At 55.4% G+C, this 24,679-nt stretch overlaps 1 protein-coding gene across 7 annotated transcripts in view; it reads left to right on the plus strand.

The window, feature by feature from the left end:
- Positions 1 to 24,679, plus strand: part of RPS6KA1 (ribosomal protein S6 kinase A1) — a 35,690-nt gene that overhangs the window by 5,392 nt on the left and 5,619 nt on the right. For all 7 annotated transcript variants that reach the window (XM_068539221.1, XM_068539222.1, XM_068539220.1 and 4 more), the window contains 16 exons: positions 796 to 840; positions 9,180 to 9,296; positions 9,566 to 9,647; positions 11,317 to 11,397; positions 11,584 to 11,663; positions 13,052 to 13,158; positions 13,884 to 13,921; positions 14,270 to 14,412; positions 14,805 to 14,875; positions 15,190 to 15,278; positions 16,238 to 16,302; positions 16,558 to 16,660; positions 18,129 to 18,259; positions 19,629 to 19,754; positions 19,976 to 20,065; positions 20,450 to 20,608. In XM_068539221.1, the coding sequence (XP_068395322.1) occupies positions 796 to 840; positions 9,180 to 9,296; positions 9,566 to 9,647; positions 11,317 to 11,397; positions 11,584 to 11,663; positions 13,052 to 13,158; positions 13,884 to 13,921; positions 14,270 to 14,412; positions 14,805 to 14,875; positions 15,190 to 15,278; positions 16,238 to 16,302; positions 16,558 to 16,660; positions 18,129 to 18,259; positions 19,629 to 19,754; positions 19,976 to 20,065; positions 20,450 to 20,608 (1,527 nt within the window). The remainder of the gene's footprint in view (positions 1 to 795; positions 841 to 9,179; positions 9,297 to 9,565; positions 9,648 to 11,316; positions 11,398 to 11,583; positions 11,664 to 13,051; positions 13,159 to 13,883; positions 13,922 to 14,269; positions 14,413 to 14,804; positions 14,876 to 15,189; positions 15,279 to 16,237; positions 16,303 to 16,557; positions 16,661 to 18,128; positions 18,260 to 19,628; positions 19,755 to 19,975; positions 20,066 to 20,449; positions 20,609 to 24,679) is intronic.

Raw genomic sequence — 24,679 nt, forward strand, 5'->3', positions numbered from 1 at the left:
CCTCAGTTTCTTCCTTTGCCAAGTAGGACCAGGGCCTGCATCCCAGGTCAGGAGGGTTTAATGGTGCCACAGGTGTGAGACACTGAGCCCAGTGCCGGGCATGTGGCAGGGGCTCGGAAGAGAAAAGCTGTTAGCACCAAGCCCTAATCTCTGCCCTCCCAGGGCTCCCCGTTTTTTAGGAGGGGCAGGCCCGTGTGTAAATAGTCCCTGCGTTGTGGTAAGTGGTAAAATGAAGGATCGCAGGGCCGTAGTGGAGCAGCAGTGATTCTGCGAGGACAGGGAGGGGTCCCAGAGCAGGCAGGGCCAGGGTAGCCACCATCACTGGGCTGGACACTCTTCCAGACTTTGTTTCCTTCAGCCCTTGCATCAACCCTGGGAGGTGATGTAAATACCCTCCTGCTACAGATCAGGAAACTGAGGCCTCTTGAGTTGGTTAATTGGCATGCACAATTTGTCTGTGGCAGAGCTGGGAGTCCTTTCCTTCTCACTGGGAGAAGGTGACATTTGAGCTGAGCCTTCAAAGATGAGGTATTTGCCAGGCAGAGAGCCTGAGGGAGAGATGCCGGGAAATGGTCTGTCTGAGTTGTGAGAGACTGTTGCAGGAGCCTTGATGCCTGTGCCCTCCCTGTGAGAGTGGAGGTAGAGAGGACACAGCCAGAACTCCCGCCCTCACCTCCATGGCCCCCTAGCTACTGGGAGCAGCCAAGGGCGGGGGTGCCCCATGGGGTCTATCTTTGCTTTGTGCCACTCTAGTAAGTTTTGACAGTGTTCCCTCATCTCCCTTCTCTTTTCCAGAATGGACAAGCCTCAGGGGAAGAAGCTGGACTTCAGCCGTCCATGGTAAGGACCAGGGCTAGCACCAGAGCTAGGGACTGTCAGGGGTGGGGGGACCGTTTGCATGGAGTGGAAGAGGAGGGAGGCCTGCCCTCGTCCCCCCCGGGTGTGAGGCCCTTTGGCCCAGCTCAGCCTTCCTTCTCTGGTCCCACCTAATCCTCGAGGCATCGCTGTGTGTCAGGATTACTTGCTCCAACCTTCCTATTTCTCAGGTGAGGGGACTGTGGCCCAGACAGGGTCAGAATCCAGGCTAGAACTCTGGTTACCCATCACCCAGACCAGGACACTTCCTCAGTTTATTTACTCATGGCAGCTTGGCCGACTGTATTGAGAGGGTGAAGGGGTGCTGAGAGAGGCTCAGGTCTGCTGGGCCTGACGTGGGCCTGCAATCATCTGGGCACCTGGTGCTGGAGGGAACCTGGTGGCCTCAAATCTAACCAGGGCCCAGTGCCTGGCATGTGGCACACAGGCCATTTCTCAGGGATCCCACCTCCCAGCCCCAGGCTGGCTCCCTCTTCTCTGCTCTCTCTGCTTCCCCTCGGTTCCTCCCTTCAGCCCCTCAGCTCCTGTTACTGGTTTTGTGTGTTGACAGAAGTGCCAGGTCTGGGTGACAGTTGTGTGACCTTAGGTGGGTCGTTTGTGTCCTCTGGGCCTGGGCTTTCTCATCTCCACGTTGAGCTCCTCCAATTCTCGAGGAGCTGTGAGGTCACAGAGCTGCTGGTTGTGGAGGGGCTTTGGAAGCCGCCAGGCAGGACAAAGTGTGGATTCTGGCAGTAGAGCCAACCTGAGTTCGAGTCCTGGCTCCACCATCACCATTTGACCAGAAGCTTCTCAAAAGTTTCCTCAGCTGTAAGTTGGGAATAATAGTAACCTACTTCTCAGGAGTGACATGAAGGACAAATGAGGTAGCAACTGCCTGCCACACAGTGACCTCAGCACCAGCAGCGTGAACGCCCTGCTGTATTGCTCAGCTCCACTGCCTGTTAGTGGCCACACCCTCCTGGCCTGGGTCTGCCTGGGCACCAGACCATGAGCTCGACCTTTGAGATAGACCCAGAGCTGGTCCTGATGTTGTTTGCCTTGACTCAGCCTCCTAAGATAAGGGAGCTGAGCTACCCGGGGTAGGGCAGGCTGACGGAAGTAGGCTCCCACCCCCTCCTTTTTTTGGTACTATGGCAACCTTGGACCACCAAAAGGAGGCCAAGTGGTGTGGACTGGGCCCCTTGGCTTATCTCAGCCCCATGTCTGGAGAATCTCTTCCCACAAAGGAGCTGCCCCTGGTTGCCTAGTAACAGAATGAAGGGGCTGTAGGTCTCCAGTGAAGACCCAGGATGTTCAGATCTTGGGGCTATGGTTCTGGGAGTTGCAGAGGTGCTTGCAGCTTTGAGGGAGCTGGTGGTGAGTGCAGCTTCTCACCTCAGTGCTAGAGAGGCTGGTTGGGAAAGGGCAGGAACTTACCCAGGCGGGCAACCTACATTTGATCCCAAGCCTGTGACTCCTTCTTGCTCTAGAGCAGATCCTGGGGTGGGAAGGGAGACGTGGCTGGACATGATGGGTCAGGGAGAACCTCGAATGCCATGTTAAGGGAGAGAAAGCACCATATCAGGAGCTTTGCATTTGGTTCTCATAACACCCCTGGAGGTTAACTCTCCCCATTTTACAGATGAGAAAATTGAGGCCCAAGGTCAACTAGCTGGTGGGCGATAGGGTCAGGTCTTGCTTGACCAGAGAACCCACACTCCTCCCAGCCCAGGAAACACACTGAGTGCTGAAGAGGAGGAGCATTGGGTCCCTGTGACCCCAAGTTCCATCATTCCTCAGCACCTGCTCATTCACCTTCTCCATTGCTCCAGAACCTCCTAGCATCCCCAGTGCCCACTTCTGGGCTCAACACACCAGGGAGCGCTCAGCCTGTGGTCAGGACCTCATCCCTTTGTTCAGTGGAACAAGCTGGCAGCAGGCTGGTTTATTTTTTGCAACATCAGACTTTCAGTGCACCCTGCTGTAGCACTGGGGACCCCAAAATGAATTCAACACCCACCCTCAGGGAGTTCCCAGTGTTGGGGGAATGGTAGTAACAGGAAAGCTGTGTGGAGGGCGCTGTGATGGGGAAGAACAGGCTGTGGGCACCTAAGACCTCCATTCTGCGCCAGGCCTCATAGTGGGCAGTGAAATATACCACCTTCCTACATGTCTCTTGGGGGCATGATGAGATGAGCGCATCCCGGGGAACCCAGCCAGTGGCATCTGAACTCAGGGCTGAGCGTGGACCAGAAGGACAGTCACTGCTGTGTGTGGCAGAAGAGGAAGAGTTGGCGTGGGCCGTGGGGCACCAGGTCACCTTCCCTGCAGAGCTGGCATTTGGCTGGGCCTCAAAAGGCAGGATTTGGGCAGCTGGAGAGAGAAGTGGGCCTTCCAGGTGGAGGAGAGGCCTGACTTGGAGGGGGACTTGGGAGGCAGGCGCTCTGAGTTCAGAATCCTGCCCCTCTTTCTTGTTTGCTGTGTTACCTTGGGCAAGTGATTTGCCCCTCTGAGGCTCACATGTCTTTTCTGTAAAAGAATAGAGTCCACCCCTCAGGGCCACCCAGAGGAGGGAATGTGATGTGTATAAAGTGAAGAATCCAACAGGGTGTGAGGCATAATATTGGTGTTTAATGCTTGTTTATTTTATCCATTTCAGGCAGAAGGGGAGATTGGGGTTTTAGCAGCCATAGTGAGGACTGCAGTCTAGGGTGAGAGCTCCTGGAGTGCACCTGGTGCCCTCAGGCATGCTGGGGCTCCATTCACCCTCCCTCCCTTCCTGGGGGTGGACTGGGTGCCCCAGGCCCCCTCCCCGGCTATCTCCGGAGCTGGACCCCTTTGAAGCTCCTGCAGGTCTATTTTGAGAGCTGAGCGTCTCCCCCCTCCCCTCCTCTCTTCCTGTTTATGAAACCCTGATCCCTCCCGGATCCCTCATGCTCCCCCTGGCTGGAGCTCAGGCAGGATGTGACTGTGGACTTCGGGGAGCCTTGGGAGCTTCAGGTGTTGGGGGGAACTTCCCTGGGACTGGCCAGGGCAGGCTAGCCCACCCTCCCAGCACCTGAGACCTGCTGGGTTCTGTCCCTTCAGCCTTCCCAGAGGAGACCCTGCGGCAGTAAGAGTGCCCGTGTAATCCAGGGAGTTCTGTTTACCACGTCCCTTTGTTTCTGTGGCCCATTTTGCTTCTAGAAACAACCTTTTGAGGGTGGAACAATCTAGTTTTGACCTCTATTTTATAGAAGAAGAAACTGAGGCTCAGACAGGGAAAGAGGTTTGCCTGGGAATACTCAGCTAGTGAGTAGATGGTTCTTAACTTCCCACGCTGTACTCCTGGCCTCAAGCCTCTTTTCCACGCTGGTCTCTTCCTACACGGAGTGTCTAAATTTTTCCTCCTTTCTGCCTGGCCAACTCCTGTTCATCTTCAGGGTCCAGCTGGACTGCCCTGTCTTCCTGGACCTCACCCCAGGCAGATAGTTAGAGCCTCTGGGCACCTACAGCACCTTGACTGCACTCTGTCCCAGGATAGTTGTGTTTTGTTATTGTGTATTTATTTTGGGGAGCTGCCTGAGGACAAGGCCAGAGTCTGCCTTAACATGTGCGCCTCCTAGTGTCTGTTCCTGGCCTGAGGACAGAGCAGCGGGCCAGTAGCTGAGAGTGGTTTCCAGAGGGGAGGCAGGCTGGCAGGCCTTGCAAGGAAGGTGATAATGAAATGCTTAGAGTGTGGGCTTTGGAAGTAAACAGGCTGATTTTGCCCTGAGCTCTCCCCCTTTCTGGCCATGTGGCCTTGGGCAAGTCACTTTCTATCTGAGTCTAGTTTTTTCCTCTCTGAAATGGGATGACAGTACTTCCCTTGGAGCTAGGACACAGGGCCTGGCAGAATCCACACCAGCAAAAGTTGAGGGAAAGAATGACTTCATGCAATAAATGTTCAATTAATAGGCACAATTCTCATTGTCATTCCATGCCAGTCCTGGCCTCGGGCCCAAAGCCAGCTCCCCTATCAAGGATGCCTGGGAAATGTAGATCCCTCCTCGCCTGCCCAGAGGCATGCTGGGAGAGGCGTCTGGGGACATCTGTCCCACCAGAGGGGGCAGTCCTGGGAGGCCCTGCAGATGATGCCAGCTGGGGGAGGGGCTGTTGGTGTCCGTTAGGGCCAGAGATCAGCAGGTGGGCTTGGGCTGCAGCTGCTGGAGGGAGGCCCGGTGTGGGGACCCTATGGGCCAGGGATCAGGTGGGGGGGATCTGGGCTTCTCTCCAGCTGCCTTGTGGGAGGAAGTAAATAAGAGGAAGTATCTATAGGGGGAATGGGGCAGGGACCAGGGGGTGGGGTCTGGTGCTGTCCTCCCTACTCCTGCCACCAGCGGCCTCACAGGCCCTGCACATTCCCTTCAGTGAAGACAGTTCCGAGGTAGTTTCCTTCCTGTTGTCCCTTCCTGTACCCTGCTAGCCATGGAGGGTCTTCCTTTGCTTCTGAGGGATGCAAGGGTTGGGGGGGCCCAGCCAGCACTGGCCCAGAGAGCTTTGGGGCTCTCAGGACTGCCCCAGCCTCCAGACCCCAGACGCTCCAGAAGAAGCTGGAGTATAGTGAGAGGCCTCAAGTCTAAGGAAGCATCTTTCACAACACCCAGCAGGCCGTCATCAGACAGTTATTGGAGGCCCTGTGGGGACTGGAAGGGGAAGTTCGGTGTACGTGGGAGCGTTTCCACATAGGGGATGTCTGTGGAAATGGTTTCCGATCATCGGACTGTGTGCATTTGTGTGTGTCAGTTTCTGTGGGTGTACTGGTGTGAGTGATGTGGTGAGGCCATGTGGCAAAGGGCTGGGGGCCTGGTCAACCCCTGCCCCATGGCTACCTGCTCCTCCTCTCAGGCCTCTGTGAGGTCCATGCTAGGGCCTTCTGCCCCCTTGCCCGTCCCAGGGCCCTGGGCTGGCAGGCTTCTTAGGGCAGGGTGGTGCCTGCTCTGTGGGCTGCCATTTTGGGTGGGCCCAGCCATGGGAAGGTCACTACGGAGGAAGGAGTGCCCATGCTCTGGACCGGGACGGTCAGAGATGGTGGCCTTGGTGACTTCTGCCCCCCATTCTCTCCAGGGGATGTTGGCAGGTGTGGGGTACCCACTGTGTCACTGCCTCATCTCCTTGTAACTTCTGTCTGTGTTCTAGTCTCCTTTCCTTAGGATCAGAGGAGATGAGGGGTGTCTCCCTGGGCCCACCCTGGAGCCCTGGGTTTGGGGTCTGCACTGTCCCCTCCTTAGCAGGGGAGCCTAAGCCATCTTCTGTCCCTCCTCCCTGCAGAGGGGGAAGTGAGAAGGAGGGGGGTCAGGGACCCTGCCTTCTGGGCCAGGAAAGCTGAAAAAGCAGAAGTAAGGGGAGTAACTGGGCCCTGTGGCCGCCGGCTTGGGCCCCACCATGCAGACCCCAGCAGATTTCCCCAGAGTTGAGAGAGACTCACTCCCCTGTCCCAGAAAGGTGAGCAGAGGGTTGGCCTGCCTCCGGCGGGGTCTGTCATGACTCTGGGCAAGGAATGGGTTTGGGGGTGGCTGTGTCCCCTGAGGTTTCCGGGTGACTGCCTGTGTCCCCAGGGAGTGTTCTCAGTCAGAGGCAGACAGACAGGTGGAGATTCAGACCTCAGGACGGGGTGGGTAGAGGTTGCTCTGTGGTCTTGGCCCTCCCCAGCCCCTCTCTGAGCTGGGCTTTCTGCCTGTCCCACCCACGGGGTTACACTCAGGGGCCTGATTAGCCTGCAGCTTTTTGTGACTGCAGCTTCTGTGGCTGTTCAGGGTCCCCTGAAGATGGGGCTGTGTCTCTGAGGGTCAACATCTAGAATGGGAAGTCCCCAGACTGTCCTGGTACTAAGGGAGCGGGCAGGATTGGAAAGGCAGGGTGTGGCTCTGACTGACTTACCTGCCCACGCTTTCCTGGTACTTGAGGTCTGCTGACCCCAGGCCAGGCAGTAACCAGGGGAAGGACTTGGGTTTGAGCTGGCTCTGCCACCTGTTCACTTTGAGCCTGGGTGAGTCACTGTCCTGTGGGCCTCAGTTTCTTGTTCCTGAAGTGGAGGATGACAGCTTTGGGATATTTGGATCAAAGCCATCAGTTTGCACTCAGGAGACATCCATCTCGGTCTCCAGTGTCTTGATCCTGGGCCTCTCAGGCCATAGCATGGGAAGGAAACTCCAAAGAAATGGAATTCCTCAGAGATGAGTCTGCCACAAATACCAGAGTGCTCTCCCAAGCGCTGCGAGTTTGCAGGTGATGTCCCCTCACCGCTTTCCTGCCCCCAGGCACACCAGCAAGAACCTGGAGGTCTTCCCTTAAGCCCAGGGTCTGACTCTCGGGGTGTCTGTGTGTCTTTCCTGCCTGTGTGTCTGCCCTGGGTATCTGTCAGTCTCTTTGGGCCTCGCTGATGGTGGCTGCTGCCCACCTGCCTCTGTTGTTGAGCTCCTGTCTCTGTCTCCACCTCATGAGTGTCTGTCTTCACCTGTTGGGTACATGTCACGTGCTGGGCGCCTGTTGGGTCGTGTCCCCTTCTGTCTCTGCCTGTTGAGTACATGTCCCCATCTGTCTCCACCTGTTGGATGCAGCCCCCATCTGCCTCTGCCTGTTGGATCCCCATCTGTCTCTGCCTGTTGGGTACATGTCCCCATCTACCTTTGCCTGTTGGATATGTGTCCCCATCTGCCTCTGCGTGTTAGGTATGAGCCTCTGTCCACTTCTGCCTATTAGGTATGAGCCCCTTCGTGCCTCCGCTTGTTGGGTACGTGTCCCCATCTGTCTCTGCCTGTTGGATGTGTGTTCTTCCTACCTCTGCCTGTTGGGCACATGCCCCTATCCATCCCTGCCTGTTGGGCATGTGGACTCTCCTACCCATCTGTTGGATGCCCGCCTTCATCTGTCTTCACCTGTAGGATGCCTGCCTCTGCCTGTTGGGTACCTATCTACTCCTAGGTACTCCTAGGTACCCATCTGTCCTCACCTGTAGGATGCCTGCCTCTGCCTGTTGGGTGTCCCTCTTTATCTGCCTCTACATGTTAGTTGCCTGTCTCTCCCTGTTGGGTACCTATCTACTCCTCAGTAGCTGGGTTGGCGTGGGGCTTTCCCTTTGAAGGCCCACAGGGAGGATGGGGAGGAGGGCCAGAGGGCAGCCCTCAGGCAATGGGGAGGGGGAAGAGAGAGGAAGGGAGCGTGGTAAGGGAGCTGGGAAACCACAGGCCCTGAGTGATTGGCAGTCCTGGGCTGGGCCCAGCCCCCGCCTTCACCCTGCACATCCGCCTTGGGCCTGGCCACCTCCGCAGCAGCCCCGGACGCTGCCTGCTCCTGCCATGGTGCCTCGGCCCGGCCCGGGCGGATGGAGCAGGATCCCAAGCTGCCCCGTCTGCGGCTCTGGGCCCTGCTCCCCTGGCTGCCCAGGAAGCAGCGGCCCAGGATCAGCCAGACTTCTCTTCCTGCCCCTGGCCCTGGCTCTGGCCCCGGGCAGGACTCGGTGAGTGTGCCCAGGTGTCTGGGCCTGGCCTGACTGTGGCCCTTGGAGCAGGTGCCTTGGAAGCCAGTTTAGCCTCAGCTGGCTCTGGGCTCTCCTTGCCCACGCCTGTCCCTACTGGGTGACCGGACCCTGCCCAGACTTGCTTCCTGGGGAAGTGAGGAGGCACTGCAGGGCTCCAGGGCCATATCGACAGATTGGAGGGAGAGCAGAGGGGTCCTAGAACAACTGGGACATGGCAAGGGGTTTCTAGTAGACTTGTATGAAGGAAGTTTCAGAGGGTGGAGCATAGAGTCTCTGGCCTTAGCTCCTACCCACCCCAGACTGGCACTTACCCGGTTGGTGGGGGAGCCTTAGGTGACTCTTGGGTTCTCGTGTATCTCAGCCCTGTCCTTCTAGCCAGAGAGAGCCCATCTTCCATCTTGACCAGGAACGAAAGCCCAGTTGTGCCTTCCCAGTATGAGAACAAACCCTACTTCCTATTGTGGCAAAACCAAAACCTTTGCAGCAGGGGGAGGGGAGCCTCACAGGGAGGACCTGGGGCAGGTTCGTGGGCCTCAGCCAGAGCCTGGGCTTGCCTCCACCTGGCCGAGCCTGGGCATCCCTCTGGGCCTGAGCAGCCGGGAGCAGCAGGAGGAATAGGAGCTCACCTGACCTGGCACCTTGGTAGTTTGACCCTCCCCGGCTTTTGCTATTGATGAACTCGGAGGCCCTGTCAGGGTAGCTGGCTGGTTGGGCCTGCAGGACACTGTCTGCTGAGATCCGGTGGGAGTAGACTTGGATGGGGGGACATGCCCTATGCTGACCTGAATGGGGCCCACTGTGCTCACCAGCTCTGTTCCTCCATCAGGATGAGGACGTCCTCAAGGAGATCTCCATCACGCACCATGTCAAGGCTGGTTCTGAGAAGGCCGACCCATCCCATTTTGAGCTCCTCAAGGTTCTGGGCCAGGGATCCTTTGGCAAAGTGAGTCCTGAGCCCACAGCTGGAAGGGCAACACTGGTCATGTCAGAGGGCAGGGGGGAGGGTCACCTTGGAGCTCAAAAGATCAGAGGGCAAGGGTTGATGGGTCTAAGGGGAGGAGGAGAGAGGTCACCGTGGTACCCAGTGGGGACACAAGGTCAACTTGGTGCTTAGGGAAGTCGGAGGTCAGCCTGGGACCTGGAGCATGGGAGCTGATGTGTTCGGCCCCCCGCCCAGCTCCTCCCCTGCTTTCCCCCCCGCTGCCTTCTCAGGTCTTCCTGGTGCGGAAGGTCACCCGGCCTGACAGTGGGCACCTGTATGCCATGAAGGTACTAAAGAAGGCGACACTGAAAGGTGAGTGGGGGGTACCTCCCCCATGCGGAGCCCAGGCTGGGCACAGATTGAAGGAGACAGCCCAGCTCTCAAGGGCCTTGGGTCTGATGGAGGAGATAGCTCTGTCACCAGGAGTACCTGGTCTGAAGGTAGAGAAACAGGCCTATTCTCAGCCGCTCCTTATCCCCCACCTCACCTGATGGCAAAGACAGGGTCCATTCAGAAGAACGGACTTCTGGGGATTAACCCCACCCCTTCCCGCTCCCCTTAAGCCAGGTGCTGACTGTAGCTGAAGGTGAGTGGAAGGAGGCAGGGGGTGAGTGCACTGTGTTTGCGGGGGGCCTTGTTCTGTCAGCAGAGTTGCTTTGCAATGCTAGGAGAGTCAGAGGGAGACGTCTCGGGGTGGAGAAGGGCGTGAGAGGAGAGGAGGGAACCCGAGAAAGGAGGCAGCTGGGTGGGTAGGAGAGGGTGGGTCAAGGCAAGGCCGCAGAGATGGATGGGCTCAGAGAAGGGAGTTGAGCCCAGGTCTAGAACCCCTGGACTTGCAGAGGGCGTGAGTGTGGTTGGGAGTGGGCTTTGGGCTGGGTAGTGTCTCTTTGACCAGCCTGGGAACCAGTGTGGCCACTGACCAGGGGAAGCGGGCCCCGGCTGGGGTGGGGGGCGGGGGAGAATAGGAGGTATTGGCCTTGGGGTCATGGAGCCACAAGGGCTGTCTGTGGGGTGATGCAGCTGTGGTACCCCAAGGCCAGCCTGGTAGGGATGGGAGTCCTTCCCCAGGAGGGATGGTGGGAGGAGAAAAATGCTGCGAAGGGCTCCCAGGCTGGGGCGGGAGAGGCTGAGCAGACTCTGCAGCGCGGTGCAGTTGGTGCTGTGACCAGGGAGCCCGGGAGAGCGTGGGTTGTAGCCTCACAGGGTGTGGGCTCACATGGGAGTAGCCTTTTTTTTTTTTTAATTTATTTATTTTTCGCTGTGTTGGGTCTTTGTTGCTCGTGCGGGCTTCCTCTAGTTGCGGCGAACAGGGGCTGCTCTTCGTTGTGGTGCGTGGGCTTCTCATTGCAATGGCTTCTCTTGTTGCGGAGCACGGGCTCTAGGTGCGCGGGCTACAGTAGTTGCGGCACGTGGACTCAGTAGTTGCGGCTTGAGGGCTCTAGAGCACAGGCTCAGTAGTTGTGGCGCACGGGCTCAGTTGCTCCATGGCATGTGGGATCTTCCTGGACCAGGGCTTGAACCCCTGTCGCCTGCATTGGCAGGCGGATTCTTAACCACTGGAACGCCAGGGAAGGGAAGTCCCAGGACTTTTACTCTTTAAAAAAAAAAGAAAAGTGTTTGTGGGATGCCTGCTGAGACCCATGAGTCTGAATTTCAGGCCCAGAGAATCTGCCCTGGACTAGAATTGGGGATTTTTATGCCAGATGGAGAGGGGGCTGATGAAGGCATCCCAGGGGGAGCCACGGGGGCAGAGGCTAAGGGCACACAAGGAACAGGTTGCTTAAACTGGCTGGATTGCATGGCCTCCTTGGAGCATGGCAAGAGACAGGGCTAGAGAGATGGGCAGGGCACCAAGGGCCAGCTCTGGGCCCTGTCGAGAGACGTGAGGAACAAGTAGAAAAGAGGGTCCTTCTTAGCCAGGGCTGGAGGTAGCTGTGTTGGGTGGCCAGACCCTTGGTAACCGCCTTCTTCCTCTGACCAGTGCGTGACCGCGTTCGGACCAAGATGGAGAGAGACATCCTGGCTGATGTAAACCACCCGTTTGTGGTGAAGCTGCACTACGGTGAGACCACAGACCCTACCTGAGCTTCTACCCTACCTGCCAGCCTTTGCCCTTGCTGGTGGGCTGTTGCCTTCCCTGTATGTTGCCCTGTCTGCCACCCAGCAGGCTAAGGGAGCTGGGATCAGAGGGGCAGGGCAGGGCCCAGGGCCCAGCTGGTTCCACCATGGCCTTTTCCCCTCTCCCCAGCCTTCCAGACCGAGGGCAAGCTCTACCTTATTCTGGACTTCCTGCGTGGCGGGGACCTCTTCACACGGCTCTCTAAAGAGGTGAGCTGACACCCCACTGCCAGGGCACCAGGATGGAGCTGGCATGACAGTGAGACCTCAACCTGGGACTCCTCAGACCTACCCAGCCGTCCCTGACCCACCCTGGGACAGAGGCCATTCCCTGGCAAAGCCTCTGAGAGTTTCCCCCAAGATGGTCTGAGGAGAATCAGGCTCTGGATCTGATGCTGCCCTGACTCCAGGAAGCTAAGGGTGGCTCTCACCTCTTCACCTCCATTCTTTCAGGGCTTCTCTGGGCAGGGCTATGAGGGATGCAGAGAAGCCCAAATCCACCTAGAAAGCTAGATGCTTTAACATTATGTCCAGTTAACCAAAAGGATTTTGAACTCACATAAAAGAAATTGAGGACTTCCCTGGTGGCGCAGTGGTTAAGAATCCGCCTGCCAATGCAGGGGACACGGGTTCGAGCCCTGGTCTGGGAAGATCCCACATGCCGTGGAGCAACTAAGCCCGTGTGCCACAACTACTGAGCCTGCGCTCTAGAGCCCGCAAACCACAACTACTGAGCCCGCGTGCCACAACTACTGAAGCCCGTGCGCCTAGAGCCCATGCTCCGCAACAAGAGAAGCCACTGCAATGAGAAGCCCGCGCACCGCAACAAAGAGTAGCCCCCTCTTGCCGCAACTACAGAAAGCCCACGCGCAGCAACAAAGACCCAATGCAGCCAAAAATAAATAAATAAATTAAAAATTTATTTATTTAAAAAAAAAAGAATTTAAGCCAAATATAAAAATGAGACCATTAATACAACTTAAACTTTAGAAGAGAACCAAACTTTTTAAATTTTTAAAATGTTATTTTAACGTTTAAATAGATAATACATGATTGAAAAGAAAAATATTCATTGAGAAGTCTTCCTCCCACTCCAGCCCCCTCTACCACCCCCCCGACAGATAAACATTTTATTGGTTTTTATCTAAGCTTCCCACGTTTCTTTGGAAATACAAACCAATTCATTGTGTGTTCTGAATCCTGACCCCTACTTTCTTACATACAAAGTACTGTTCTGTATATGCTGTTCTGTATCTTGCTTTTTTCACAGCAGTGTATCTTGGAGATGGATCCATATCAGAACATGGAGGAATCCTTGTTCTAGTTTATGGCTGCATAGCACTCCGTTATGTGGGGGAGAGAGTTTATTCTAGTCTACTGCTTGACCCTTGGGTTGTTTCCAGCCTTTCGCTGTTTGCATTTCAATGCTACCATGAGTGACTTGGATGCTAGTCATTTTATTCTTCAGACCCCTTCATACAGAGCAGGGTGTACGGCACTGGAATCTCTAAGGAGGACTGGGAAGCTGCTGACTGCCCAGTGCCCCAGCTCCTGAGCGAGAAGCGATCCCAGCTGCAGCCCTCTCCCGCCTCTTGCAGGTTATGTTCACGGAGGAGGATGTGAAATTTTACCTGGCCGAGCTGGCTTTGGGCCTGGACCACCTGCACAGCCTGGGCATCATTTACAGAGACCTGAAGCCTGAGAAGTGAGTGAAGGCCCAGCCGCACCCGGCCTCCCTAGGGTGTGCAGAGGCAGGCCCTGGGGCCTCTTCTAGGACAGAGCCAGCCCGCTGGGGGACAGAGCCAGCCTGACGGGCTGCCCCATGGACGGGTGGGTGGAGCAGAGTGGTGGAGGCAGCAGGCTCACCCGAGGGGCTGCCTGATCTCTAGTACTGCCATTACCAAGGGCCAGGTACCTCTGTGCCTGGGTGTTGCCTACTTTTTTTGCTAATCCAGTGTGACATCTGAGATGCCACCATTGAAGGTCATTCCTTGATATGGCCCTCTCTAGAATTTTCCTTAACATCTGAATATCCTCAAGTGGTAACTTGGGAGCCAGGGGCAGGTGCTGAGGTAGAATGAGATGTGGCTTTAGAGTCAGGCAGACCCGAATTCAAATCTTGTCTCTACCACCTACTAGCTCTGTGACCGGGGGAGTTATTTAACCTCCCTGAGCCTTAGCTTCCCCATTGTTAAAATGGGGCCATGAAAGTACCTACCTCACACAGTTGTTTCAAGAATTAGCAAGAAGGTAGGCAACCCACCTACAGGGCACCACCAACACCTGCTCCACCTACCCATTCATCAGATGAGCGGCCCTGGGTGGATCCCTTCTCTGGGCTGGACCCGACCCCCACAGGCCCCGTGGTGTCCCCTGAACCCACCGAGGGCCCACAGCTGAGGGGCCCTGACTCCCATCTCTCCATTGCAGCATCCTTCTGGATGAGGAAGGCCACATCAAACTCACTGGTGAGTGGAGGGCACCTGACTCCTCCGGTTTCAGGGGAGGGCAGGATGGGCTCTTGATGGGCCTGGGCTGAGTGCCAGGGGATCCGCTTTTTCTGAGAGGCTATGCCAGGCGCTTGGAAGCAGTCAAAAGCCCAGGTCCCAGACCTGAAAGGCCCTGGGTTTGAATCCCAGCTCCCCACTGTGTAACCTTGGGCAGGTCACCTAACCTCCCTGAGCCTCAGCTTCCTCCTGAGTGTGATGGGGGGTGATGCCCTCAGGCCTCTGGGCAAGAGGGATAGGTGTGCAGGGAGTGGCAGCGAGGAAGGCAGGGGGTCCTGAAAATGTGTCTTCTTGCCCTCCTTGCCACAGACTTCGGCTTGAGCAAGGAAGCCATTGACCACGAGAAGAAGGCCTATTCCTTCTGTGGGACGGTGGAGTACATGGCCCCCGAGGTCGTCAACCGCCAGGGCCACACCCACAGTGCAGACTGGTGGTCCTATGGGGTGTTGATGGTGAGTGCCCAGGCAGGGATAAAGCATCCAGCCCAGGCCCTGGGCCTCAGTTTCCCCATCTGTGTAAGGGGGTGGATGATGGTCTCTAAGGCTCTCCTCTTGTCCTCTCACAGCTAAGCTGGCCTCACCCTCCACCCAGCTGCAGTTTCCTTCCTTGGAAGGATTCCGGGCTCAGCCCCACCTGGGGTGCCCCCAGCCCTGTGCTGGGCCTCTCCCCGGCTTTGGAACCCTAGTACTGTTCCTCGTGGTCTGATTGACAGAACGGGGAGGGACAGACACAGTTCTTAATCCAGGTGGACCTCCTAGGCATGGAGCTGAGTGGCCGGGGTGGGAGGAGGTGGGGGGGCATGGGAGATGGGACCAGAGCCTGAACAGACCCTTGTTCTCTGCAGTTTGAGATGCTGACGGGCTCCCTGCCCTTCCAGGGAAAGGACCGGAAGGAGACCATGACACTGATTCTGAAGTAAGCTCCAGCCCCTCTCTGACACCTCAGGGTCTCCTCCACGCCTGGCCCCAGTTTGGGGGCCAGAGTAACACCCTGCATCTGCCTCAGATTCCCCATTAATGAGACACTCCTCTGGGTTGAGCATTGTGCTTCCTAGGGCTCCCTTTTCACCCATAGGGGCCTGTGGGAGGGGAATCCCTGAATCTTTGGGAGGGGAGTTTGAGGATGGCTTGTCTGGACTGAGCTGGAAACTAGACGTGGACAGAGGTGGGAGGTGATACGGAGCCTCTGGGGCGGGGCTCTGCCCTGATGAGACCCGCGGGCCATTTCAGGGCAAAGCTAGGCATGCCGCAGTTTCTGAGCACAGAAGCCCAGAGCCTCCTGCGGTCCCTGTTCAAGCGGAATCCTGCCAACCGACTCGGTAAGCAGCCCCAGCTCAGGGGAGGGGAGCAGGGTACAGCTGCGGCCTAGGCCACGGGGCCACATCTGGGGCTGAAAGAGGCCGTTGTCCTTTGTGTGGGGAGACAATGCCCCCGGCCACCCTGCTTTCTGGCTCCATGTGTGGCGTTTGGGGCAGTGGGGTGACCTGTGTGTAGGGGGAAGGCAGGAACTGAGTCATCTCTGCTCCCCCGGGGGATGAGGACAGAGGCCCCGCACGGGAGGAGCACGAGCTCAGGCGCCAGAGGCTCAGGTCCCAGTCCCAGCCCCATGACAGGACCCCACTGCTTGGTACACAGTGGTCCCTCCACAAATATTTGTTGATCGAGTGAGTACCATTTGTGAGCGAAGTGACCCAAGGCAGTTGACTTCTCCCCTCAGAGCCCTAGGTCCTCGTCTCCATGGAGGACAGTGATCTCAAGCTCTGTTGATTAAATGAAGTCACGCGAATGTGCCTGGAGCAGCTGCTCAGTATGTGTTGGCTCCTTGGCTCCTGGGTTCACCTGGATCATGACCAGCTTTGTAAGGTCCCGTCCAGGTCCCTGGGCTTGAATGGAGTGAGAGCCTGTCTGGTGGCTGACAAGGGCAATGGGATAAGAGCAGCAGAAATGAGGCCTGAGTTGGGAGGGAGGTGGGGGCCCCCTGCAGATCTTGGAACAGGTGCGGCCTGTCCTGACTTTGGCCTTGGGCAAGTTGCCTGGCCTCTCTTCTCTGGGCTTTCCTTCTCCTGTCAGTACATTGGAGCTTGTTCATAGAGGGGCTCCAGACAGTGGAAAATGCTGAGTGGGCAGTAGGCCTCAGGGTGATGGCTGGATGGATTTGGGGCAGCGTGAGCTCAGCCACTGGTCCCAGACCACAGTGAGGCGAGGCTGCTTGGAGGACAGGGCGGGTGTCTGCGGGTGGGAGCATCCCAGGGCAGACCTCTCATCTGGGCTTTTTCAGGCTCCGGCCCTGATGGGGCAGAGGAAATCAAGCGGCATGTCTTCTACTCCACCATTGACTGGAATGTGAGTGTGTCTGTCCACCCCAGAGCCCCAGTCAGGGATTCACCTGTGGTCGGAGGGGGCTTCTACTGCCTAGGGCCTCCCATAAGAAGCAGAGGTGACACCATGGCCTTGGAGGCATGGGCTGGCCTCCCAAGGGCAAGCGGTTATGCGCTGTCTGCATAGCCTGTGCTCCGTCCAGGCCATTGACTCCTGCACGGGGCCGCTGGCAGGCTGTGGAGGTGCCGAGGTGACCAGTGTGCCCGCCCCGCCTTGCAGAAGCTGTACCGGCGCGAGATCAAGCCACCCTTCAAGCCGGCTGTGGCACAACCCGATGACACCTTCTACTTTGACACTGAGTTCACATCCCGCACGCCCAAGGGTGCGCCCTTTGTCCGGTTTGTCTTGGACTGGTACAGGAGGGAAGCAGGGAGTCAGGGGCCTCTTGGGGCACAGGGGTGGTCAGGGCTGCGGCAGGCCCAGGTGTGTGGGCAGGCAGGTGGATGGGTCTCTGACTCCTTGTCTCTATCTCATTCTGCCTGGTCGTCCCACTCCAGGGCTCTTGGGCCTCTTTGTGCCTGGGTGAGGGGGTGGGGGTGAGTGGGTTGCTAAGGCCACAGTAGAGAAGTCAGGACCCCTGCCCCGGGCATCTTCAGCCCACTGGGAAGACCAGACACATCAGGCTCACACTCACGTCAGGGCTAAAGTATCTGACCCGGCAAACACATGAGGTGGAGACGGTCTGGCAGCAGGGGTGACAGTGCCCACAGGTCAGGGGCGAGTGTGGGAATCGGCTTTGGCTACTCTGACCACTGGGCTTCAGTGACTCATCTGAAACATGGGCTCAGCCATAGACCCACTCAGTCTCTGGGGTTACTGCTAGAAGCCAAGTAGGGGGCTTCTGGGAGGGAACTTGGTAAATCCTAACATTTTGGCCAGATATTGGGGAAGAGTGTTCGTTCTGGAAGGTCTCCTGGAAGGGCAGGTTTAGCAGAGGGGGTGCTTTTCTCACTGTGGCCTGCACATCTCTGATGTCAGGGAGCTTAGCACTTCTCCAGGCAGTCTGTCCCATCTTTATTTGTTGATCTGACAAATACATACCAAGTCCCTACTGTGTGCCAGCCATGGGAGCATTGATGGTGAACAAGACAGACCCAGGCCCTGCCTTCACATGGCTCAGGCTGTAGTGGGGGAAGAGACATGAGGACAGCTCTGGGCAGCACGACAAGTGCAGCTTAATGGGGCGAGGGGCTGGAGGAGCAGCATGAGGCCGGGTTTCTCAGAGGACAGTGTGTAAGCTGAGCCTCAAAGGATAGACAAGGAGTGGATTGTAGTTAGCAGGAACAGCATGTGCAGGGGCTCAGAGTCTTCCTTAAGGATCTGAGAAGCTTGGCGTGGCTGAGCTGTGGAGTGGGGAGAGAGGAGGCTAAGCTCACAAGCACCTCATTGCCAGGCTGAGGAGCTGGGCTCTCCTGAGGGCAGAGGGGGGCATTTGAAGGGTACAGGCAGGGGGTAGACTTGTGGTTGGAACTATCCCTCTGGCTGCTGCACAGAAGATGGACCTGAAGGGGCAGACCAGAGGCAGGGAGGCCTCCAGGAAGGGATAAAGTGCCTTGGCCTGGGCGGGTGGTGGAGGTGAGGGTCTTTCTGTTCCTTGTGTGTCAGGGCTGGGCTCTTCTAAACACACATGGGCAGATGGGCTAACTAAGGCCAGGGATGAGGGGCCCTGCCCAGGCTGCCACCACGGCCAGCTGCTGAGGCAGGCCTGGAAGCCCCTGGGGTCCACTTTGCTGGGCTGCCTCGGGTCAAGGGTACCTCCTCTGGCTCACATCCCTCTCCTGCCCCTGCAGACTCCCCAGGCATCCCCCCCAGCGCTGGTGCCCATCAGCTGTTCCGTGGCTTCAGCTTCGTGGCCACTGGCCTGATGGAGGATGACGGCAAGCCTCGGGCCACGCAGGCGCCCCTGCACTCGGTGGTACAGGTGAGGGGCAGGAGGCTGCTGCTCAGTTGTCCTTTTCCACCTAGAAGCCACAAGGCAGAACGGCTGAGAACACAGGCTCTGGACTTGGATAGGTTTGGGTTCAAACCCTGATGCCACTGTGGAGCCCATTGGGCCTCCAGCCTCCTTGAGCCTCAGTTTCCCCATTTGTAAAACAGGGATAACAACACGGTTATGAGGTTCCTGACACAGAGCCAGGACATTGTAGGGCCTGGGTAAATGCCAGGGAGTGCCCAGGGTGGTGCTGCTGGGGAGTGGCTGGTCCTGACGGGGGTGGGTGGCGTGCCACTCAGGTCTCCTTCCACTTGTCCCCCATTTGCACACTTTCCCGGCTCTGTAGGAAATTTAGAGTCGAGAGGCAAGAAGGTGAACTTCGGGAACTTCCCTGGTGGTTCAGGGGTTGAGACTCCATGCTTCCACTGCAGGGGTTTGTGGGTTTAATCCCTGGTCGGGGAACTAGAATCCTGCATGCTGCGCCGTGCGGCCACAAAACGACAGCAACAAAACAAACAAAATCAAAAACAAAAAAAACCGACAGCAACAACAACAACAAACAAACAAAATAAAAAAGAATGTAGACTTTGGAGCTCCCTGCCTGGGTCAGAGCTTCCAAGGTCAGGGACTGTGGAGGGGACATTCACCTTCCCAGTGCCTCAGTTTCCTCATCTGTAAATGGGGGTGATGATAAAACCTTTCTCCGAGGATTATGTGAGTTAATGTGTGTAAAGTTAAGGTGACTATGTGATTTATTATCCACCTGGGATATCTTGGTCACGGACAAACGTTAAACCAGACTGGATGTGAGGACAACAGACATGAACCAGGGCCGTCCACGGGCTGTGGGTCACCTGGTGAAAAGTGCTCGGAATAGTGCCTGCCACACTCTCAGCACCGTAGCAGCATCTGATACTGTTAATGTCCCAGAGCCTCGAGACACCCCTTGAGGTGGGCTGTGTCACCCAGAAAGGGGAGGCAACTCACTGAAGGCCACGTAAGTGGCAGAGCTGGAACCTGGCTCAGGACTCCTGCATCCCTCTCAGTCCTGCCTGGGCTTCTCGGAGCTTCAGACCACTCCATGTGTGTTGTGGCCTATTGCCTGCCCCCTCCAGCACCCACTAACCACAGACTGCAGCCAGGCACCCTGGAGAGAGTGAGTGTGCCCATCATATAGTGTAGAAAACAGGCCCAGAGAGGGGCAGATTCTTGCCCGGGGTGACACAGCCAACATTCTACCCTGGGCCTCCAGCCTCTTGCCCGGTGCCATCTCCACAGTGCCAAGGCCTTGGGTTCTGGGGGGATGACCTCTGCATACTAGAGCTCGGGGTCAGTCCCACCTGTTGGTCTCCTGCAGCAACTACACGGAAAGAACCTGGTTTTTAGCGACGGCTATGTGGTAAAAGAGACGATCGGTGTGGGCTCCTACTCCGAGTGCAAGCGCTGTGTCCACAAGGCCACCACCATGGAGTATGCCGTCAAGGTAGGCCTCTCGACCTTGTCTCGGCCGAGGCCGCTCGGCGGGGTGGAGGTGGGGGGCTATGTAGCCCTGGCCCATTGGTGGGGGAGGGTTGGTGCCTGAGGCTCTGTGGATGGGTGAAAGGTGTGCGGCTGAGACTCCACGCCCTGCAGCGTGGGCTCTGTGGCGGGAAGGGAGTCTGGAGTCGGTCCCTCGGACGACACCACACGCACCCCTCTCCTCAGGTCATCGACAAGAGCAAGCGAGATCCCTCGGAAGAGATTGAGATTCTTCTGCGGTACGGGCAGCACCCCAACATCATCACTCTGAAAGATGTAAGTGGGGGTCCTTGAGAGTGGGCTGGGGACGGGGGCCCTCGACTCTAGGACTGGTCTCAGGGCTGCCATTCTTTTGACTTCTGATCCTCCTCCTCTGCTTATGGATGGGGGGACCCCTTAGTGCCTCTGATCCGGCTGCACCCAAGTGCCCTCCGCTTCAGACCCAGGCAGTCTCTGAGAGCTTTCCTGCCCATCAGGACAGAGCCAGCATCCTGTCCAGGGGCCCAGATAGGTGAAGGCCCTGCCAGGGTGACTGAAGCATAGAGCAGAACACACGCGCAAGCCTCATGTCATTCCTTCCTTCCTGTCCTGGTGAGCTGGTGGCCAAGGGGCCCAGGCCTGGCATCAAGGGGAGGGGCCTGATGGTGAGGTCTCTGGCAGGTGTACGATGATGGCAAACACGTGTACCTGGTGACAGAGCTGATGCGGGGAGGGGAGCTGCTGGATAAGATCCTACGGCAGAAATTCTTCTCGGAGCGTGAGGCCAGCTTCGTCCTGCACACCATCGGCAAGACCGTGGAGTATCTGCACTCCCAGGGGGTAAGTCTTGGGTAGGGGGCACCAAGTGGGCGTGGGGGGCGGCCAAGGGTCATACCATAAACAGAGTGTATGAACCATGACTGGCCCAGGCAGTCCTCAACCAGCCAGACAGAGGGGAGACTTGGGATGGGTGAGGGGGCGAGTGGATGGACATAAGGAAGGGAGGGAGGGAGAGATGAGGCCAAACCGTGAAAAGGAACATTTATTCAGGACCTAGGCAGGCGTCATGCTGAGTTCTTTCCTTGCATTATCTCAGTTGATTTTCACAATAACCCTGTGAGGTAGGTGCTGTTATTGGCCTCACTTTACAGGTAAGAAGGCCGAGGCTCAGAGATGTGAGCTCACTTGCCCAAGGTCACACAGTCCAGGAAGAATGGAGCCAGAATGTCTGACTGGGGAATTTGGGTGCAGGGCTACAGATGGGGAGTGGGGCTTTAAGTGAGGAAGGAGCAGGATCACTGTGGGAGCTGCAAGGCTTCAGGGAGGTGAATCCGGCCATGGGTTCGGCTATTAGGACAGAGGAAGTGGATGCAAGAGGAAATGCTTCTGGGAACACAGCAGGCGCTACAGAAGAGTGTGTGTCCGAGCCGTAGGACTTGTCCTTATCATTGCACAAGGCGGAGCTAGAGAAGGTCCTTATAGGGTATCGAAGCTGAAAACAGAGTCAGCGTGAGTTTCTCTCTCTCTGGACGAGATGATGTTTTAGGGTGCTTCTGGTCAGGCAGTATGGGGGTTAAGGACGCAGGCTCTGGAATGAGACTGGCTGTGTCCAGTTCTGCGTGTTAGGTTGGGAAAGCCTCCCACCTCTCTGAGCCATTTCCTCATCTGCAAACTCATGGCAGTAAGAGCTGCCCCTTCACTGGTTGGATGAGGCATGAAGTGAGGTGCTGTGCTGGGGAAGCACCATGGTCCAGCGCAGGCCCCCGGAAAAGGCCACATAAGCATTACAGGGAAATAAGAACAGATCATTGCCATGCCTTTTTTTTTTTTAACATTAACTTTTTAGTTTGAAAAATTTCAAACATATACAAAAAGTACAAGAATAGAATAACGAACACCCTGGTAACCAGATTCAAGAATTGTCAAGATTTTTACCCCGCTCCCTCCCTCTTTTCTTCCTTCCCTCTCCTTCTCCCTCCTTCTCCCTCTTTCAATTTCTTACTTTCTTTTTTGTTGTTGCTGGAGTATTTTTCCCCACTTTTTATTGAGGAAAAAGTTCAAACCTATATAAAAGTTAAAAGAATAGTACAAGGGATGTACACACCACTATATTGAAAATGGATAACCAACAAGGACCTACTGTATAGCACAGGGAACTCTGCTCAATATAATGTAAAAACCTAAATGGGAAAAGAATTTGAAAAAGAATAGATACATGTATGTGTATAACTGAATCACTTTGCTGAACACCTGAAACTAACACATTGTTAATCAACTATACGCCAATATGAAATAAAAAGTTTAAAAAAAAAAAAAGAGAATAGTACAAGGAAAAACATTTCCCTTTAAGATTCATCAAATCCTTTTTGTTTTTTTTTTTGGCCGAGCCACAAGGCATGGGGGATCTTAGTTCCCTGACCAGGGATTGAACCTGCACCCCCTGCAGTGGAAGCACGGAGTCTTAACCACTGGACTGCAAGGGAAGTCCCAAGATTCACCAAATCTTTTTTGGTTTTTTTTTTTTTGGCTGTGCTGCATGGCATGCGGGATCTTAGTTCCCCGACAAGGGATCGAAACTGGGCCCTTGACAGTGAGAGCGTGGAGTCCTAACCACTGGACCGCCAGGGAAGTCCCTGTCCCACATTCTGAATGTGTCTGTTTGCTTCCTCGTGGCATCATTTTAATTGTTTCTCTATTGCCTATATTTCCTGTAAACTGCAAGGTGCTCCAAAGTCTTAATTAGGTTTAGCTTCAACTTCTTTTTGGGAGCAAGGAGTCAATAAACACTCCATGGGAGGCACAGTGTACTTCACAAAGCATCATGTCCGTGAGCCAGCGTCTCGTTGCCCCCGTTAGTCATCAGTCGTGTCGGTGGTCACAGTCTGGGGATGCGTGAATGGGTGGCAGGCAGTGGGTGGGCCTGAGGTGTATCATAAAGGTCCTCACCAGCCCTTCATGCAATGGTTTCAGCCTTTCAGGACCTTGGCCTGAATCAATCCTTTCATTAGGGTTTGTAAAAATAAAGTAAAAGTTTTGTGAAAAAGATCTTTACCTCATAACCAGAGCTTCAGTTTGTTTACCACATGTACTGTTAATGGTCGTGTTTGAAGTGGTTTTGTTTTTGAAATGGCCAGTGCAAACAGACTGATACGGAAACATGGCAGGTCAGACAGTAAATGTGCTTCCTTTTCCTGTTTTATTCTCACGTGAGTACTAGCTGATGTTACCCAAAGAAGGTTTAGAAGACAGAGCTGAAGCAGTGCGTTTCCAGTGGGCCCCCTAAACTCAGAGCAGGGAAGGGCTTTATAGAGTGGGAGCTGCCTCCAAAAGTAGTGAGCCCCTCCGTGAGGGGTAGTGAGCCCCTCCATGAGGGGTCGTGAGCCCCTCCGTGAGGGGTCGTGAGCCCCTCCGTGAGGAGTAGTGAGCTCCAGTACAGACGTCTGCTCGGCGGGGTGTCATGGGAGAATATTGTTTCTTGCCCAAAGAAAATCTTTGGGATTTTGGAATCTGTGGGCTGTAAAGTTTCTGGCCCTTTCCAAATACCAGGGGTAGATGATGAGGAAATGGGAAGCTCTCTTGGAGGTATTTGGAGGGAGATTCTCGGGGCTGATTATACTTTGGCGGCATCTGTGGTCTAGAAGCTGGGAATCTCATAACAGCCGAGGAATGGGCAGGGGCTGACCAGGAGCAGGGTCCACTGGGACCTCCTGTTTGTTTTAATGTTATCTTCCTATTGAAATATCACATAAACAAATCATCATGTATAATTCAATAAATCTTCAAAAAGTGAATACACCCACATAACCGAGCACCCAGATCAAGAACTGAAGGATTTCCATTTCCCCCCAACCGCCATGAGCCTTTCCAGTCCCTGCACCCTCCCCAAGGATAACCATTCTAAGTGAACTTCTAATTTTATATAAACGTACTCTTTCATATCTCACTTCTGCCACTCAGCACTCTCTGAGATTCACCTGCGATGTTGTGTGACTGCAGTTCACTCCTCGTTGCTGTGTGGTTTCTACTGTATGAATAGACCACAATTTAACTGTCCTTTCTACCGTTAATGGACATGGAGTTGTTACCAGTTTTTTGACTGTGACAAATAATGCTGCCGTGACATTCTTACACTTGTCTTTCGTGAACACTTGCCCATTTGAACGCTGGGTGTAAACCTAACGGTGGAATTGCTGGGTCATAGTGCAGTGTATATTCATCTTTAGTAGATGCTGCCAGTTTTTCAAAGTTGTTTTACCTACTTACACTCCTCCCAGAAGCGTGTGAGAGTTCTGGTACTCTCCAACACTTGGTATTTTCCATCTTTTTAATCACAGCCATTCTAGGAGATGAGGAATGGTATCTCATAGTGGTTTTAATTTGCATTTTCCTGATGACTGATGAAGTTGATCACTTCTTCGTGGGTTTATTGCCATTTGGACAGCCTCTTTTATGGAATGTCTGTTCAAGTCTTTTGTCCATTTAAAGAAATTGGGTTGTCTGCCTTTTTCATCTATTTTGCAAGAGTTCTTTGTTTAATAGTGGGCCCTTTCAGGTCTCTTGCTTCCCTCATATTGTTTCTGTAAGGGCCCCAGCGTGCCGGGGACAGCTTGTCTGAGAACTCAGCAGGGCTTCTTCACACTTTGACTTCTCTGTTTAGCCAGATGATTTATGTAGAAGAACTTCACCCTTTTGTGTGTGTGTGGCTGGTCACAGGCACCCTAATGCACATCCTCCGATGGTGCTGGTGATGACAGACATGCTGCTGCTGTACCACGTAGCGCTTTCCACAGGCCAGACAGAGTCTAAGCACTTTGCACATCAACTCACTGAACTGTTCCAACGAACCTATGAAGAAGTTATTAGTATTATTCTGCCCATTTTATAAGTGAGGGAGCTGAGGCTCTGGGAGCT

This window comes from Eschrichtius robustus, chromosome 3 (assembly GCF_028021215.1).
Source record: "Eschrichtius robustus isolate mEscRob2 chromosome 3, mEscRob2.pri, whole genome shotgun sequence".
NCBI classification, from domain to species: Eukaryota; Metazoa; Chordata; class Mammalia; order Artiodactyla; family Eschrichtiidae; genus Eschrichtius; species Eschrichtius robustus.